General features: G+C 44.0%; 1 protein-coding gene across 2 annotated transcripts in view; it reads right to left on the bottom strand.

Moving 5' to 3' along the window:
- Nucleotides 1–18,118, bottom strand: part of NUSAP1 (nucleolar and spindle associated protein 1) — a 48,117-nt gene that overhangs the window by 28,487 nt on the left and 1,512 nt on the right. For both annotated transcript variants that reach the window (XM_012462455.2, XM_012462456.2), the window contains exons 2-4: nt 10,394–10,462; nt 5,718–5,861; nt 4,255–4,408 (exon numbers count right to left, since the gene is read on the bottom strand). In XM_012462455.2, the coding sequence (XP_012317878.1) occupies nt 4,255–4,408; nt 5,718–5,861; nt 10,394–10,462 (367 nt within the window). The remainder of the gene's footprint in view (nt 1–4,254; nt 4,409–5,717; nt 5,862–10,393; nt 10,463–18,118) is intronic.

The raw sequence follows: 18,118 nt of genomic DNA, 5'->3' as shown, positions 1-18,118 counted from the left end.
TAATATAAATTAAATTTAAACAAATATATGTATCAGTTAAAAAAGAAACTTTTCAGTTTTTATATGAACATAATATTATTACAACCAAAGTGATAAAAATCACGTAATCCAAGCAGCCAAAGAAACACCATTAACATTTTGCATATTTCCTCTGTTCCTTTGGTTCTTATTCATATTTGGTTGTGGTTGTTTGTTTGATTGTTTTGAGACAGAATTTCACTCTGCTGCCCAGGCAGGAGTGCAGTAGCGTGATCTTGGCTCACTGCAACTTCTGCCTCCTGGATTCAAGAGATTCTCCTGCCTTAGCCTCCTGAGTAGTTGGGATTACAGGCGTGAGCCACCGCATCCGGCTAATTTTTGTATTTTTATTAGAGACGGGGTTTTGTCATGTTAACCAGGCTAGTCTCGAACTCCTGACCTCAAGTGATCCACCCACCTCGGCCTCCCAAAGTGTTGGGACTGCAAGCATGAGCCACTGCACCCAGCTTGTTAGCTTTTGTTAATAGACCTCGAACTTCTGGGCTACTTCTGCCTCAGTCTCCTGAGTATCTGGGACCACAGGCATGTGCCACTGTAGCCAGCTTATTTTTTTTTTAATCCAGTTGAAATTATGTTATATATTAGGTTTGGTATTTTTTCCCATTTATATAATCATTTTCCACATTCTGTCATTTATTTTTTGACCGTAATGGAATTTATTAGGGAAGGAAGGAAAAGAACCATCGCAGGCAGAGGGAATAATAGTGACATATAAAGATGTACTACAGTGGAAATAATGACATTCAGAGAGAGACTGAGGTAGGCTGAAATTGCTGAAGTGTAGAGTACATAAGAGGGAGTGGAAAACATTTAGAATAGGACAGGTAATAGGTTAAACCATAAAAGGCCCCGTATAATATGTTATAGAGTTGAGTCTAATCTACAAATAGAAGAAAGCCTCAATCTTACATCTTTTTCAACTTGAGACAATCTATTTTAAAAATACACCATGGGTTTTCATTTCAATTATTTTTTTCTTTTCTTTCATCCACTGGTTTGCAAGCAAGTGGGTTTCTAAGAAATACCATTTATAAAGTTGTTGTCATCCTTACGATTCCCCAATATATCCATAAAACAAGGCAGAAGAATATTCTGTCAGAGTTGGCATGGCTGCAGGGGCTTCTGCTTAGACTTTGGCTCTAAAACCAGAAAGTGAAAGTTTCATGAGAAACAGGATATTTGGCAGTGCTTGGTGGCTCACACCTGTAATCCTTGTACTTCGGGAGGCTGAAGTGGGTGGGATCACCTGAGGTCAGGAGTTGGAGACTAGCCTGGCCAATATGGTGAAACCTTGTCTCTACTGAAAGTACAAAAATTAGCCAGGCATGGCAGTGCACACCTGTAATCTCAGCTACTTGGGAAGCTGAGGCAGTAGACTTACTTGAGCCTGGGAGGCGAAGGTTGCAGTGAGCTGACATAGTGCCACTACACTCCCGCATGGGTGAGAGAGAGACTCAGTCTCAAAACAAAAAACAAACAAACAAAGGATATTTACGTGGAGTAACTCTGCACCGGATACTTATTCACTACAAGTGGTAAAACAGTAACTTCACAAAGTTACTAGCAGACACCACCATAAACAACTGGTGGAAGTTAACATGACTAGTCATAGGCAAAACCAGCACTTGTGCCTCCTAGGGTGATTACAGAGGAAGCAACAGCGTTGCTCTGTGGGATTCCTGCTAACAGCCCATATTCAGAAGCTAAACATGAGGACGTATTAGACAAACCAAGTCAGAGGAGAAAAAAACTAGCCTGTATTAAAAAATGTTGGCCAGGCGTGGTGGCTCATACCTGTAAACCCAGCATTTTGGGAGGCTGAAGCAGGGAGCTCAGGAGTTCGAGACCAGCCTGGGCAACATGGCGAAACCCCGGCTCTACTAAAAATACAAAAATTAGCCGGGCATCGTGGTGCATGCCTTTAGTTCCAGCTACTTGGGAGGCTGAGGCTGCACTGAGCTGAGATTGTGCCACTGCACTCCAGCCTGGGCAACAGAGCAAGATTCTGTCTCAAATAATAATAATAATAATTGGGTCTTTCTTTTCAGAAGCCCCTCTCTCTCACTGGAGTGAGCTATTCTCCTTTCTCTTTCTTTTGCCTACTAAACCTCTGGCGTGATCTTGACTCACTGTAACCTACACCTCCCGGGTTCAAGCAATTCTCCCACCTAGCCTCCTGAGTAGCTGGGATTACAGGTGTGTGCCTCAGTGCCCAGCTAATTTTTGTATCTTTAGTAGAAACAGTGTTTCGGAGCTGGGCGCTGTGGCTTACGCCTGTAATCCCAAGCACCTTGGGAGGCTGAGGTGGGCGGATCACCTGAGGTCAGGAGTTCAAGACCAGCCTGGCCAACATGGTGAAACCCTGTCTCTAGTAAAAATAAAAAATCAGCTGAGTGTGGTGGCATGCACTTGTAGTCCCAGCTACTCAGGAGGCTGAGGCAGGAGAATCGCTTGAACCTGGGAGGTGGAGGTTGCAGTGAGCTGAGATTGTACCACTGCACTCAAGCCTGGGCGATGGGTGGCAGAGTGAGACTCCATCTCAAAAAATAAAATAAAATAAAACAACAGGGTTTCACCACGTTGGCCAGGCTGGTCTCGAACTCCTGGCCTTAAGTGATCCATCCCCCTTGGCTTCCCAAACTGCTAGGATTACAGGTGTGAGCCACCGAGCCCAGCCCAACACTTAGAAATTCTGTAATGGGACAGGCGTGGTGGCTCATACCTGTAATCCCAGCACTTTGGGAGGGTGAGGCAGGTAGATTACCTGAGGTCAGGAGTTCAAGACCAGCCTGGTCAACATGGTGAAACCCCAACCTCTACTAAAAATACAAAAATTAGCCAGGCATAATGGCATGCGCCTATAATCCCAGCTACTCAGGAGGCTGAGGCGGAAGAATCCCTTAAACTAGGGAGGCGGAGGTTGTAGAGCCGAGATTGATGCATTGCACTCCCACCTGGCAACACAGCAAGACTCCACCTCAAAAAAAAAAAAAAAAAAAAAAAAGGGAAAGAAATTGTATAACATCATGCTATGGGTTGAATTGTGGGCCCCTAGAAGACATATTGAAGTCCTAACAACTGATCCCTGTCATATGACCTTATTTAGATATAGGCATTTTTTTTCAGATGCAATAAAGTTAAGATGAAGTCATTTGGACCTTCTTTTAATTTTTTGAGACAGGGTCTCGCTGTGTCCAGGCAGGGATAAAGTAGTATGAACATGGCTAATGGCAGCCTTAACCTCCTGGGTTCAAGTGACCTTCTCAACTCAGCCTCCTGAGTAGCTGGGACCACAGGTGTGCACCATCAGGCCTGGCTAATTCTTCTTTTTGTAGAGACAGGTTCTCACCATGTTGCCCACGCTGGTCCAGAACTCCTAGACGCAAGCAATCCTCCTACCTTGACTTCCTAAAGTAATGGGAGTACAGGCATAAGCCACTATGCCTGACCTATTTGGGTGGATCCTAATACAATATAACTGGTGTCCTATTAAGAAGACATAGAGAATGTCATGCACTGTCAGAGCCAGAGACTGGCATGATACAGCTGCAACCTATACCTCCCGGGTTCAAGTAATTCTCCCACCTCAGCCTCCTGAGTAGCTGGGATTAAAGGTGCCTGCCTCAGTGCCTTTTTGTATTTTTAGTAGAAACAGGGTTTCATGGCTGGGTGTGGACACCAGGCATCGACAGCCATTGCAAAGTAGTCAGAGGCAAGGAAGGATTCCACCCAGAGTCTCAGAGAAGCATGGTCTTGCTGACACATTGATTTTGGACTTCCAGACTCTAGAACTATGAAAGAGTAAATTTCTGTTGTTCTAAGCTGCCCAGTTTGTGGTACTTTGTCACGACAGTCCTAAGAAATTAATGTACATGGCTACTTCTAGCAATTCTGGGTTTTTTTTGAGATGGAGTTTCACTGTCACCCAGGCTGGAGTGCAGTGGTGCAATCTCAGCTCACTGCAACCTCCACCTCCCGGGTTCAAGCGATTCTCCTGCCTCAGCCTCCCGAGTAGCTGGGACTACAGGTGCATGCCACCACACCTTGCTAATTTTTATTTTTAGTAGACATGGGGTTTCACCATGTTGGCCAGGCTGGTCTTGAACTCCTGACTTCACGTGATCTGCCTGCCTCGGCCTCTCAAAGTGCTGGGATTACAGGTATAAGCCATTGTGCCTGGCTGCAATTCTGGTTTTAAAATGTTACCTGACATACCATTTATTCCATGTTTTCCTGAGGAAACAGCATTCTTAGCTCCTTGGTGCTCATCTGGAGAATAAACTTTTGCAGTAGCTCTGAAATCCTGGCTTTCCTGCTTTTCATGATTCTGGAATTCAGTGGGATCACTTATTTTTATCTCTGAATGATCCTGCAACAAATTTAAAAAATGAAATAAAAGATTTCGATGATAAATAAGAATTGCTGCCTTCTAAAGATAAGTACCAAAATGAGAAGAAAAAGGGGTCAAAGGAAGAAAAATAGGAGAATGAGATTTTTGGTGGCAGATTTGGTTCTCTGCATTATTAAGTGTCAAGAGAATATACATTTGAGAATAAAAGATACTAGGGCACATTAACAGGTAAAATAGAAATGGCAAGATTAGCTCTCTTAGCAAGGACAAATGAAGAAACCTAGATAGTCTACTGAGCAAATAACTATACGAAGATAGAAAAGAAAATTAATACAGTGTTTTGGGGCCAGGCATGGTGGCTCACGCCCGTAATCCCAGAACTTTGGGAGCTCGACATGCGTGGATCACCTGAGGTCAGGAGTTTGAGACCAGCCTGGGCAACATGGTGAAATCCCATCTCTACTGAAAATACAAAAATTAGCTGGGCATAGTGGTGGGCACCTGTAATCCTAGCTACTCGGGAGGCAGAGGCAAGGCAGGAGAATCACATGAACCCGGTAGGTAGAGGTTGCAGTGAGCCAAGATCATGCCTTTGCACTCCATACTGAACAACGAGAGTGAAACTCCATCTCAGAAAACAAACAAAAAAGGCTGGGCATGGTGGCTCACGCCTGTAACCTGTAATCCCAACACTTTGGGAGGCCGAGGAGGGCGGATTACTTGAGGTCAGGAGTTCGAGACCAGCCTGGCCAACATGGTGAAACCCCATCTCTACTAAAAATGCAAAACTTAGCTGGGCGTGGTGGCGGGCGTTCTGTAATCCCAGCTACTCGGGAGGCTAAGGTAGGAGAATTGCTTGAACCTAGGAAACTGAGGTTGCAGTGAGCCGAGATCGGGCCACAGCATTCCAGCCTGGTGCCTGGCGACAGAGCAAGACTCTGTCTCAAACAAAAAACACAAAAAAGCACATTTAATGCTTGTTTCTCTTTTCTTCCTATCTACTACACTTCACTTAAGTAAACACTTAATGAATGTTCAAAGTTATACAACAAATATTTAATGTGAGCTTAATACTTAAAAAGTGCTTCCTGAGGGAGAAGCCCTGAGATGCAGTGATGAGCAGATGGACTTGGGTCTGCTTTTTTTTTTTTTTTTTTTGCATTTTTGTTTTGATTTTCTTCGGGTCTGGGTTTTCATGGAGCTTATAGTACACAGTAAGCTTACAAACACGTGACATCACATGGGAATTTAAAAAGAAAGCTTCTTAAGAATATGCCAATTTTGGCATAGGTGGTGGTATATTTTCAGTTTGTAAATATCCATTCACCTGGGAGTCAGGGTCCACACGGACAGTCTTGTGCCTTCTCCTTGTTTTGGTGACATGGCCAGTTGGCTCTCTCTCGGCTTGTTCCTGGCTGCTGATCTGTATCTCAGTCTCATCACAAGAGGATGCAGAAGTTTGACTTTCATCCTGAAAAGAGAAGTATTAATCTGCTATGTGCTATGTATATAGTTATGATGCTCAGAAAGAATCAGAATTTAGACTGAATAAAAAACACATTACAGATGCAAAAGAAAAAATTTAAAACTCTCTAACACTAAATTGTTGGCAAAGACAAGAATTATAGAGTATTTAGGCCAGGCACAGTGGCTCACACCTGTAATCCCAGCACTTTGGAAGACCATGTCAAGTTGATCACCTGAGGTCAGGAGTTTTTTGATGGCTGGAAAACTTGGTCCATTCTCATTCTTTCACACCAAAATGAAATCTGGAGGGATCATTTTATTTTGTTATATTTTTTGGAAACAGGGTCTTATTCTGTCATGCAGGCTGGAGTGCAGTGTCACAATCAGGGCTCATTGGAGTCTGGACCTTCTGGGCTCAGGCAATCCTCCCACTTCAGCTGCCTGAGTAGCTGGAACTATAGGTGTGCACCACACCTGACTAATATTTTGTATTTTTTTTGTAGAAGATGGGGTTTTGCCATGTTGCCTGGGGTCTTCTAGAACTCCTGGGCTCAAGGGATGTGCCCACCTCAGCCTCCTGAAGTGCTGGAATTACAGGCATAAACCACCGCGCCTGGCCATGAAATTAAAGATTTAAATGCAAAAGTTGAACTATAAAAGCACTAGAAAAGAAATAGGTGAATATATTATCATGAATGTGAGGAAGTCCTTCTTTTTTCTATTTAATTAATTAATTTATTTTTTGACATAGAGTCTTGCTCTATCGTCCAGACTGGAGTGCTGTGGTCCAATCTCAGCTCACTGCAACCTCTGTCTCCTGGGTTCAAGCGATTCTCCTGCCTCAGCATCCCAAGTAGCTGGGACTACAGGCACATGCCACCACTTCTGGCTAATTTTTTCTATTTTATTTTTGAATAATTTTTTGAAACAGACAGGGTTTCACTGTGTTAGCCAGGCTGGTCTTGATTTCCTGACCTCGTGATCCCCCCACGTTAGCCTCCTGAAGTGCTGGGATTACAGGTGTGAGCCACAGTGCCCAGCTGAGGAAATCCTTCTTAAGCATGTTATCTTACCTGGAAACTATAAAGGAAAACCTTGATTTGGTTTTGGTGTTTATGTATTTTGTTATAAGTAAATGCTAATTAAAAAAGATAAACCAATACATACATATGGCTGAAAAAAATCAAATACCATAGAAAAGATTGTAATGAAAGCAATTGGGGCCGGGCGTGGTGGCTCAACTATAATCCTAGCACCTTGGGAGGCAGATGGGAAGGATTACTTGTGGTCAGGAGTTGTTTTTTTGTCTCAAAACAAAAAAAGAAAAAAGAAAAGCAATTGGTTCTCTGCCCAACCTTGTTATTCATGAGGCTCAAGTTCAGATGGTTATTTATGTATCTCTAGTGATTTGCTGACAGGATTCATTCATATTTTCCTATTTTTAGTGCCTATCACATGCTAAAGTTTAGCTTATTTGTACTCTCATCTTCCTAAGAGAATTATACCACTTTTGTCATGCTATTACTTTCACTGTTTTTTTTCTCTTGAGACAGAGTTTTGCTCTTGCCACCCAGGCTGGAGTGCAATAGGATGATCTTGGCTTACTGCAACTTCCACCTCCTGGGTTCAAGCAATTCTCCCACCTCAGCCTCCTGAGTAGCTGGGACTACAGGTGCATGCCACCATACCTGGCTAATTTTTGTATTTTTTTGTTTTTGTGTTTTGGATGAAGTCTTGCTCTGTCGCTCAGGCTGGAGTTCAGTGGCGCGATGTCAGCTCTCTGTAACCTCCGCCTCCTGGGTTTCAATCAATTCTCCCACCTCAGCCTCCCAAGTAGCTGGGATTACAGGTGCATGCCACTATGCCTGGAAGATTTTTTTATTTTTTGCAGAGACAGGGTTTTGCCATGTTGGCCAGGCTGGTCTCAAACTCCTGACCTCAGGTGATCTACCCGCCTTGGCCTCCCAAAGTGCTGGGATTACAGGCGTGAATTACCATGCCAGGCCAATTTTTAAATTTTTAATAGAGACAGGGTTTCACCATGTTGGCCAGGGTATTCTCGAACTCCTCTGCCCGCCTCGGCCTCCCAAAGTGCTAGGATTACAGGTGTGAGCCACTGCACCCGGCTTTAGTTACTTTTTTTTTTTTTTTTTTTTTTTTTTTTTTGAGACGGAGTCTCGCTCTTGTTACCCAGGCTGGAGTGCAATGGCGCGATCTCGGCTCACCGCAACCTCCGCCTCCTGGGTTCAGGCAATTCTCCTGCCTCAGCCTCCTGAGTAGCTGGGATTACAGGCACGCGCCACCGTGCCCAGCTAATTTTTTTGTATTAATAGAGACGGGGTTTCACAATGTTGACCAGGATGGTCTCGATCTCTCGACCTCGTGATCCACCCGCCTCGGCCTCCCAAAGTGCTGGGATTACAGGCTTGAGCCACCGCGCCCGGCCCTAGTTACTTTTATACATACATTTAAATCTTGTTGCACAACTATAGGCAACATATCCTCTAAGCTACAGATATTGGCACCTTTGTATGTCACTATACCTCTTGTTCTTCCTTTCACTTCTCAAGTTCTGTCATCCATTCATTATTAGTATCAAAGTTGATAACGTTTATAGTCTGTTTTATAATCTTATTTTTTCTGTCTCTTTTTGTTTTTTTTTTTTTTTTTGAGACAGGGTCTCACTCCCATTGCCCAGGATGGAGTACAGTGGCATGATCTTGGCTCAATGCAGCCAAGACTTCCCAGGCTCAAGTGATCCTCCCACCTTAGCCTCCCCAGTAGCTGAGCTAGGACTACATGGGCACTCCACCACGCCCAGCTAATTTTTGTATTTTTTGTAGAGACAGAGTTTTACTATGTTGTCCAGGCTGGTCTCAAAGTCCTGGGCTTAAGCAATCTGCCTGTCTCGGCCTCCCAAAGTGTTGGGATTTCAGGTGTTAGCCACCATGCCTGGCTTTGTTATATAACCTTAATTGTATCATCTATGCTTAGCCTACCTAGCTTATTTTAAGAGTTGATAAATCAGTATGTCATTGTAATATTTTTTAAAAAACAAGCTGGGCCGGGTGTGGTGGCTCACACCTGTAATCCCAGCACTTTGGGAGGCCAAGGCAGGCGGACACAAAGTCAGGAGATTGAGACCATTCTGGCTAACATGGTGAAACCTCATCTCTACTAAAAATACAAAAAATTAGCCGGGCATGGTGGCATGCGCCTGTAGTCCCAGCTACTTGGGAGGCTGAGGCAGGAGAATTACTTGAACCTGGGGGTTGCAGTGAGCCGAGATCATGCCACTGCACTCCAGCCTGGGAGACAAGAGCAAACTCTGTCTCAAAAAAAAAAAAAAACCCACAATAAAAGTAACTAATAGAGTGACTAAAGTGGTATAACTCTCTTACAAAGATGATGGCAAGATGAGACTCCATCTTGAGAAAAGAAAAACAAAAGCTGTTGGCCAGATACGGTGGTTCATACCTGTAATTCCAGCACTTTCAGAGGCCAAGGTGTTGGCCGGGAACTTGAGACCAACCTGGGCAACATGGAGAAACTCTGTCTCTACTGAAAATACAAAAAAATTAGCTGGGCATTGTGGTGCATGCCTGTAATCCCAGCTACTCTGGAGGCTGAGGCAGGAGAATCACTTGACCCGGGAGGCAGAGGGTGCGGTGAGCTGAGATCATGCCATTGCACTCCAGCCTGGGCAACAAGAGCGAAACTCTAAGAAAAAAAAAAAAAGAAATCAGTACAAAGGTAAAATGTTCTAGAGGAGCAATAATTGCATTTTTGCTAGGAAAGTAAGCCCAGGAGGGTGAGGCATGAGAATCACTTGAACCTGGGAGGCAGAGGTTGCAGTCAGCCGAGATCATGCAACTGCACTCCAGCCTAGATAACAGAGTGAGACTCTGTCTCAAAAAAATACAATAAAACAAAACAACAAGCTGTCAGTTATTTTTTGTATTATCTTCATTTCCCTTAGAGTCATCTTTTATTTCCTTCTTTTTTTAGAGACAATATCTTGCTGTTGCCCAGGCTGGATTATAGTGGCTTGCTCATAGTTCACTGCAGCCTCTATTTCCTGAGCTCTACTGACTCTCCTGCCTTACCCTCCCAATCAGCTGGGTCCACAGGTATGTGTCACCACACCTAGCTAATTGTTTTAATTTTGTAGAAATAGGGTCTCCTTATGTTACCCAAGCTGGTTGTGAACTCCTAGGCTGAAGTCATCCTCCTACTTTGGCCTCCCAAAATGCTGGGATTATAGGCGTAAGCCTCTATGCCCAGTCCATTTTCTTTTTAGCTTTCCTCAAATGTCTCATGATTATTGCTTGTCTATTTGTATTTCTTTCTTTTTCTTTTTTTTTTTTTTTTTGAGACAGGGTCTCCCTCTGTCACCTAGGCTGAAGTGCAATGGCGTGAGCCACCACACCCGGCCAACAGCATGTCTTAAATCATCACTAGTTGTGTGTTAATTGCCCATTAACTAAATATGATTGTTTTGCTAGCTAACAGGTAAACATAAAAAACATTACTCACCTGATTCTCATTTCCTTTTCTTGCCTCACGATTAATGTGGCCTTTCAAGGCTTTTAACAACTTGCCTGCCTGCAAGAGAGATCTTATAATCAGAGCCAAAAATCAAACAAGAAAGACAATGAACGTTTTCTGCTATTCTTGTATTCATTAAATGTACTCCAGTCAGACCACAGGACGAGAACCATTACTTAGATAGAAGGGGGTCTCCACTCTAAAGAATTTCACATCTGAGTGGAAAAGTTAGACAGGGAAAGAGGCAATTGCAATACAGTGGGGTAAATGCCCATGCTATGAGGCTCAGGCTGTCTTGGGAACACAGGTAGGCGTGGCCATAAAAGTTGGGACTGCTAGGGTAGACTTCAGCAAGTATCTGCACAGGGCAGTTCTCAGATAAAGATGTGATGTCTCTAATTGCTGAGATCTGAAGGATGAACAGGAGAGCTGAACGTAGAGAAACAGGTAGAGGAATAGCACAGCAAGGCAACAATGAGGGTGGAGTTTGCAGAACTGAAGTTCGGTGTGGCTGGAGCATGGAGCTGTTGCAGGAGATAGCAGGAGACAACGCTGGGAAAGTGAGCAGGGGCCTCATGTTGCCAAGCCTTGTAAGCCTTTAAAGAGTATGAACTTGGGCCGGGCGCGGTGGCTCACGCCTGTAATCCCAGCACTTTGGGAGGCCGAGGTGGGTGGATCACGAGGTCAAGAGATCGAGACCATCCTGGTCAACATGGTGAAACCCCATCTCTACTAAAAATACAAAAAATTAGCTGGGCATGGTGGCGCGTGCCTGTAATCCTGGCTACTCAGGAGGCTGAGGCAGGAGAATTGCCTGAACCCAGGAGGCGGAGGTTGTGGTGAGCCGAGATCGTGCCATTGCACTCCAGCCTGGGTAACAAGAGCTAAACTCCATCTCAAAAAAAAAAAAAAAAAAAAAAAAAAAAGAGTATGAATTTTTATTCTCAGAGAACAGGGCAATCTCTGAAGAGTTCGAAACAAGGGAGTGGGTGACCAATTTTGCATTACTCAGAATGATTACTATACCTGCACAATGTGCGAGATGATTTTGATGGGGTAAGACTGAAGACAAGGAAACAGCTAGGAGGCTAATGTAGGAAACCAGAGATGCTGTGGCCTGAATTAGAGCAGGGTTAAGGCAGTGTAGATGGAGTCAAAACCTTCTTAGGAAGTGAAATCAGTATGAACATGAGAGTTGAAGAGGGAAACTTTGTTATGCCAAGGTTTCTGGCTTGGACAGCTGGTGAAGTGTGGTGCGGTCCCTAAGATGAGGAATGCAAAAGGTGATAGGGTCTCAGGGGGATGGTTATAGGTCCCTGTGGAGGGAAGGGAACACTGAGCTTCTCTTCCCAACCTAGGAAAGCTTCCCTTGTTGTTCTTTCCTGAAAGAAGAATATTAATTTGGCTGGTTATATTTTTCTGTGCTTTAAAAGTCAAGTTTATTGGTTGGGTTCTCTTTTCTTCCCCTTCCACCCAGCGATGCCGTTGAGGGCCAGAGCCACCCTTCTCAACGTGTGCCCAGCCACCAGGTTTGGCTCTATTCTTCTTACACCTTTTATGATGGGCCATGTGTCTAGTAGAGAGAACGGCAAAGATCCTGAAATTTGGTTTGTGCTGAAGCTTTTGCTTGTGGTGCAAGTCTAAGCCACATCTTCCAATCTACTATACCAGAATGCTCTGCATCGACATATCAGGCACCATTTCAGCTAGTAATATAAAGTGGTATCTTATTTTCTACTTGTTCCTTGAACCATCCTTGGGGTTTTCTCTGGGAAGGGGGTGATTGGCAGGTCAGAATTCAGTCATTCTTGATTGTTCTAACACCTTCTTAATATACCTTCAAAATCTCACCAAACATACAAAAATGAATGAAGTGAGGCACCTGTGGCAGAGCCGAGTGAAGAGACTGAATGATATGAGGTGGTGTTCAAGAGTTGTGCTAGAGGTACAGATGTTAGTTATCAGCATATATTCACGCATTCCTTCAACAAGCTTTTATTGTGCTGGGCACTGTTCCAGACACTAGAGAGTGATGAATTAAACAGACAAGTTAACTGTCTTCCAGGATCTTCTAGCAGTGGTGAAACAGTCTATTACCCAAGAAAGCTAAAAATGAATGATATGACATGAGGTATTATGAAGCAAAAATAAAACTGGGCAACTGGGGTGGGTTGGGGATGCTACCTGAATTAGGATGGTTGGGAAAGGCCTCTCTGAGGTGGTGGCCTGAACTGAGATGTGAATGAGGCAAAAGCACTCCAAGCAGGGTGAGCACCACGAACAGGAGCCCTGAGATGGACCCATGAGTTGAAGGACAGAAACTGCCCTTACGGTAGGAGCATGGTGAACACTGAGGTGGGAGGAAGGCAGGGAGATCAGAGGTGACCACAGGGTGGGTCAAGTAGAGAGGTAAAGGCCACAGCCAAAATTAAGAATTTTTGTAGGGCGTAGTGACTCAGGCCTGTAATCCCAGCACTTTAGGAGGCTGAGGCGGGCGGATCACCCAAGGTTAGGAGTTCAAGACCAGCCTGGCCAACATGGGGAAACCCTGTCTCTATTAAAAACACAAAAAATAGCTAGGTGTGGTGGTGGGTGCCTGTAATCCCAGCTACTCAGGAGGCTGAGGCAGAGAATTGCTTGAACATGGGAGGTAGAGGTTGCAGTGAGCCAAGATCGCACCACTGCACTCCAACCTGGATGACAAGAGCAAAACTAAAAATAAAAAATAAAAAAAAATGAATTTCTTCCCCTAACATGTTATTAGAAAAAAATGTCAGGCCTATAGAAAAGTTGCAGTAGTATAATAGACACTCATATTTCCCACCAAGATTCAACAATCATTTACATTGTCTCATATTTGGTTTCTCTATATAAATATATATTTCTTGTGCAAGAATTTAAAAACACGTCCCAGATATCATGATACTTTACTACTAAATATATAAGCCACGTCTCCTAAAAATAAGGAAAAATTTTCCCACATAACCTTTAATATATTTGTATACTCAGGAAAAGCAGTAATTTCCTAATATTACCTACTATGTAGCCCATAAAGAAATTTCTCTCCAATTTTAGCTATTTTCTTTTTAAAAAGATTTCCCTCCAAATCAAGATCAAACTGTTCACTCATTATACTGCAAAGAGTTTAGATTTTATTTTAGATGTGAAAGAAGTCACTGGAGGGCACTACTAAACAGAAAAAGACATGTTCTAAGTTTCTTTCTTTTTTTTTTTTTTAGACAGTGTTGTGTTCTGTTGCCCAGGCTGGAGTGCAGTGGCGTGATCTTGGCTCACTGTAGCACCTCCTCTGAGGTTCAAGGGATTCTCTTGTCTCATCCTCCTGAGTAGCTGGGATTACAGGCGCGAGCCACCATGCCTGGCTAATTCATACATACATACTTTTTTTAGTAGAGACAGGGTTTTGCCATCTTGGCCAGGCTGGTCTCAAACTCCTAGCCTCAAGCAATCCAACCACCGCAGCCTCCCAAAGTGCTGGGATTACAGGCATGAGCCACCACGCCTGGTCTTTCTATTCTTTTTTTTTTGTTTTTTCCATAAGTTTCAAATATCACTCCGACTACCAAGAGAACACTATTGTGAGGTTAAGAGTAGAGGCAGGAAGCCCAGTAGGGAGACTGAGGCAGTGGTCAAGAGATGACAGTGCTGGGCTGGGCGTGGTGGCTCATGCTTATAATCCCAGCACTTTGGGAGGCTGAGGCGGGTGGATCACGAGGTCAAGAGATCGAGACCATCCTGGTCAACATGGTGAAACCCCGTCTCTACTAAAAATACAAAAATTAGCTGGGCATGGTGGCGCATGCCTGTAGTCCCAGCTACTCAGGAGGCTAAGGCAGGAGAATTGCTTGAACCCAGGAGGCGGAGGTTGCGGTGAGCCGAGATCGCGCCATTGCTGACAATGTTAGATGGTTGTGGGTGAAGAAGAGAGTAATCAAGGGTGATCCAACCTGGGCCTGAACCATGTCCTGAGAGGGAGAAGACACTGTCGATGCTTGGAACTGACTGTGTTGTTGAAAATGCACTGAAATACATGAGTCAGCATCTCGGGGGAGAGGTCCTACTGGAGATGTGGGTTTGGAAGGCATTAGCTTCTGAGTAAATTTAAAGTTATGGAAGTGGGCTGGACACGGTGGCTCACACCTGTAATCCCAGCACTTTGGGAGGCTAAGGCAGGTAGATCTCTTGAGGTCAGGAGTTTGAAAGCAGCCTGGCCAACGTGGTGAAACCCTGTTTCTACTAAAAATACCAAAAAATTAGCCAGGTGTGGTGGCGGGTGCCTGTAATCCCAGCTACTTGGGAGTGTAAGGCAGGAGAATTGCTTGAACTCGGGAAGTAGAGGTTGCAGTGAGCCGAGATCACACCACTGTACTCGAGCCTGGGTGACAGAGCAAGACTGTGTCTCAAAACAAAAAAAGCCTGGGCACAGTGGCTCATGCTGTAATTCCAGCACTTTGGGAGGCCAAGGCAGGTGGATCACGAGGTCACGAGATGGAGACCAGCCTGGCCAATATGGTGAAACCCCATCTCTACTAAAAATACAAAAATCAGTTGGGTGTGGCGGCCCATGCCTATAATCCCAGCCACTCGGGAGGCTGAAGCATGAGAATCGATTGAACCCAGGAGGCGAAGGTTGCAGTCAGCCAAGATAGTGCCATTGCACTCTAGCCTGGTGACAGAGTGAGACTCTGTCTCGGGGGAGGGGGAATGGGGTAGACAAGATCACCAAGGGATAGAGCACAGTTAGAGAAAAGAGCCAAGGAGAGAGCCCTGGGCACTCTACATTTAGAGATCTGGCAAAGAACCAACTAAGAAGTCTAGAAAGAAGTTCTAGTAAGGCAGGATATAGTGAAATATCAAAGTCTACAACAGAAAGTGGCTGGATCAGAGAGGAACGTTCAATCTTGCCAAATGCTACTGATAGGCACAGGTGAGGGGAAAGACGAACACAAGCTTTGTAAGATGGTGACCTTAATAAAAGCAATTTCAGTAGAAAAGAACAGAGAAATCCGGCAGAAGATGGAATGAGGACATGGGGTCAGGAGAGGATTTTGGCTTTTTATTTTTTTTAAAGATGGGTGATAGTAAAACATGATTGCATGCCTTATGGCAATAAGCTAGCAGAGTGGAGAAACTGATGCAAGAGAGAGGCTCTAATTGTGGGAATGTAGTCCTAGGGGAGGCAGGAGGGCCCAGGATCTTCAGCATAAATGGAAAGGTTGCCTTTAGATATTGAGAAACTTAACTTGACCTTGCCCCCATGGTTCCTTTGTGGGGAATACCTTTTAATTTGTAATTAGTGGTAGGTAGGTACCAGCTGCTTACTCGATGTATTTTTAAGTTATGCGTAAATAGAACACCTGTGTATTAATGAGACTCACCTGTCTAAGAGCAACTAAATGTGTGGATGAAAGTCTGCTCTGGGCCTTCAGCCTGGAGAGCTGTAAGCCCCATAGGCTCTCAGGCTGTTGGTCCCCAGGTTAGATCCACTTTGTTGTGCTATCTGGGTGTCTGCCTCTCAAATACCTTCAGCGCTAGAAGGTTTGGTGGTGGGACCAAGCCCAGGGGCTCAAGCCTGTAATCCCAGCACTTTGGGAGGACAAGGCAGGAGGATAGCTGAATCTCAGGAGTTGGAGACCAGACTGGGCAACATAGTGAGACCTCATCTCTATTAAAATTTAAAAAAAAATTGGCCAGGCATAGTGGTCATGCTACTCAGGGGTCCTAGCTACTCAGGGGTCTGAGGTGGGAGGATTGCTTGAGCCCTAATCACACCATTGCACTCCAGAGAACTCCAGCCTGGCTGACAGAGCAAAAGCCTGTCTCAAAAAAAAAAAAAAAGAAGAAGAAGAAGAAAAAAAAAATGGTGGGGATTTGGTGGTTGAAGGATAAGGTAGTTTTCTGTTGATTGCATCTATTTTCCCATGACCTATGAGGTAAAGTCATCAAGGGAGGGAAGGGAGCCAAGTTGAGTCAAGATGATGATAAGTATCAAAAGTAGGAAAGTTCATGACTAACAAGGAAATGGGCCAGGTATGGTGGCAAGTGCCTATAATCCCACCTACTTGGGAGGCTGAGGTGGGAGGATGGCTTGAGCCTGGTAGATTGAGGCTGCAGTGAGTCCTGCTTATGCCACTGCAGCCTGGGCAACAGAATACCTTATCTCAAAAAAAAAAAAAAAAAGGAGGATCAAATTCTCATTTTAAGGTTTACAGTCACATATCTAAAATTAGCTCAGTCAACAAAGTTAGGTATTTTTCTCCAGCTAGAGTTAGCTGCAGACGTATAAGCAAAGATTAAGCACATAGCTGGGTTTAATCAGGCTTGGGTTTTGCCAGGTGAGTAGAGGGAGGTGCAAGGAAGTGGAAATAGTGCCAGTATTTGTAATTTAAGCTCACAAGAAAGGAAGTGAGGACATGATTGAGAAAAGGTCCAGTAGCCACACAAACATTAATAACTGGTTTCTTCAGTTTGCTTTACCATTAAGAGAAGTCTCTCAAAAGAAAGAGCTAATATTCTCTCCCATAAATTTATTATTATTATTATTTTTAGACGGAGTTTTGCTCTTATCGCCCAGGCTGGAGTGCAATGGTGAGATCTCCAATCACTGCAGCATCCACCTCCCTGGTTTAAGCAATTCTCCTGCCTCAGCCTCCTGAGTAGCTGGGATTACAGGTGCCCGCCACCATGCCCAGCTAATTTTTGTATTTTTAGTATACATAGGGTTTCATCATTTTGGCCAGGTTGGTCTTGAACTTCTGACCTCAGGTGATCCACCTGCCTTGGCCTCCCAAATGCTGGCATTATAAGCAGAAGACACCATGCCCAGTCATACAATTATTAATAGTATCACACTAGTAAAATTTATTTAAATTGTATTGTTTCATTTTCATCAAATCTTGATAATTTCTCAGAGAAATTTATTAATATTTTTGCTATGTACTAGATTTTCAAAAGGCAATTGACTTAATGAGCTCTTGGGATGTACCAACAGTAAGTAATTTAAAACATGGAAAATTTCAAACCTACAAAACTGGAGAGAATAGTACAATCCCATGTACCTATCACCAGTTTCAGTAATTATTAACATTATGCTATTCTTACTTCACCTAGTTTCCCCCTTTTTCCTCGAGTATTTTACAGCAAATTTTGCAGTTATCATGACATTTCACCTATAAATACTTGATATGGGCCAGGTGTGGTGGCTCATGCCTGTAATCTCAGCACTTTGGGAGGCCGTGGCTGGAGGATCGCTTGAGCTCAGGAGTTCAAAACCAACCTCGGCAAGATGGCGAAACCCTAGCTCTACTAAAAATACAGATAGATACACACACACACACACACACACACACACAAAAAAACAAAAACAAAAAAAATTAGCCAGGCAGATAAAGGAGAGAGAAGGGGATCTGAGGCCAAAGGGTCAAAATAAGCATTTGCACAAAGATGGACAAAAGTGCCAAGTGTTCAGGGATGCAGCCTTGGATAAAAAATTCCAGCCAGGCGGCAAAAATACCTAAGGAATTTATAGGGAAGCTATTAACCACTATAGCTCAGAAACATCCCCAAGGACAACCCTTTGGTCATTCAGCCCCAACAGGCACCTAGGCTCTAACTATTTTATTTAAACCATTTAAATACGTTTGTGATGACTGATTTAGGCATTTATTCAGTGTCAGTATCACAGCCTGCAGGACA

Source organism: Aotus nancymaae, unplaced genomic scaffold, assembly GCF_030222135.1.
Source record: "Aotus nancymaae isolate 86718 unplaced genomic scaffold, 86718_ANA_hifiasm-v0.15.2.pri h1tg000011l, whole genome shotgun sequence".
Lineage (NCBI taxonomy): Eukaryota > Metazoa > Chordata > Mammalia > Primates > Aotidae > Aotus > Aotus nancymaae.
The sequence above is the reverse complement of the archived record's forward strand: the minus strand, read 5'-3'. Positions and strand labels throughout refer to the sequence as shown.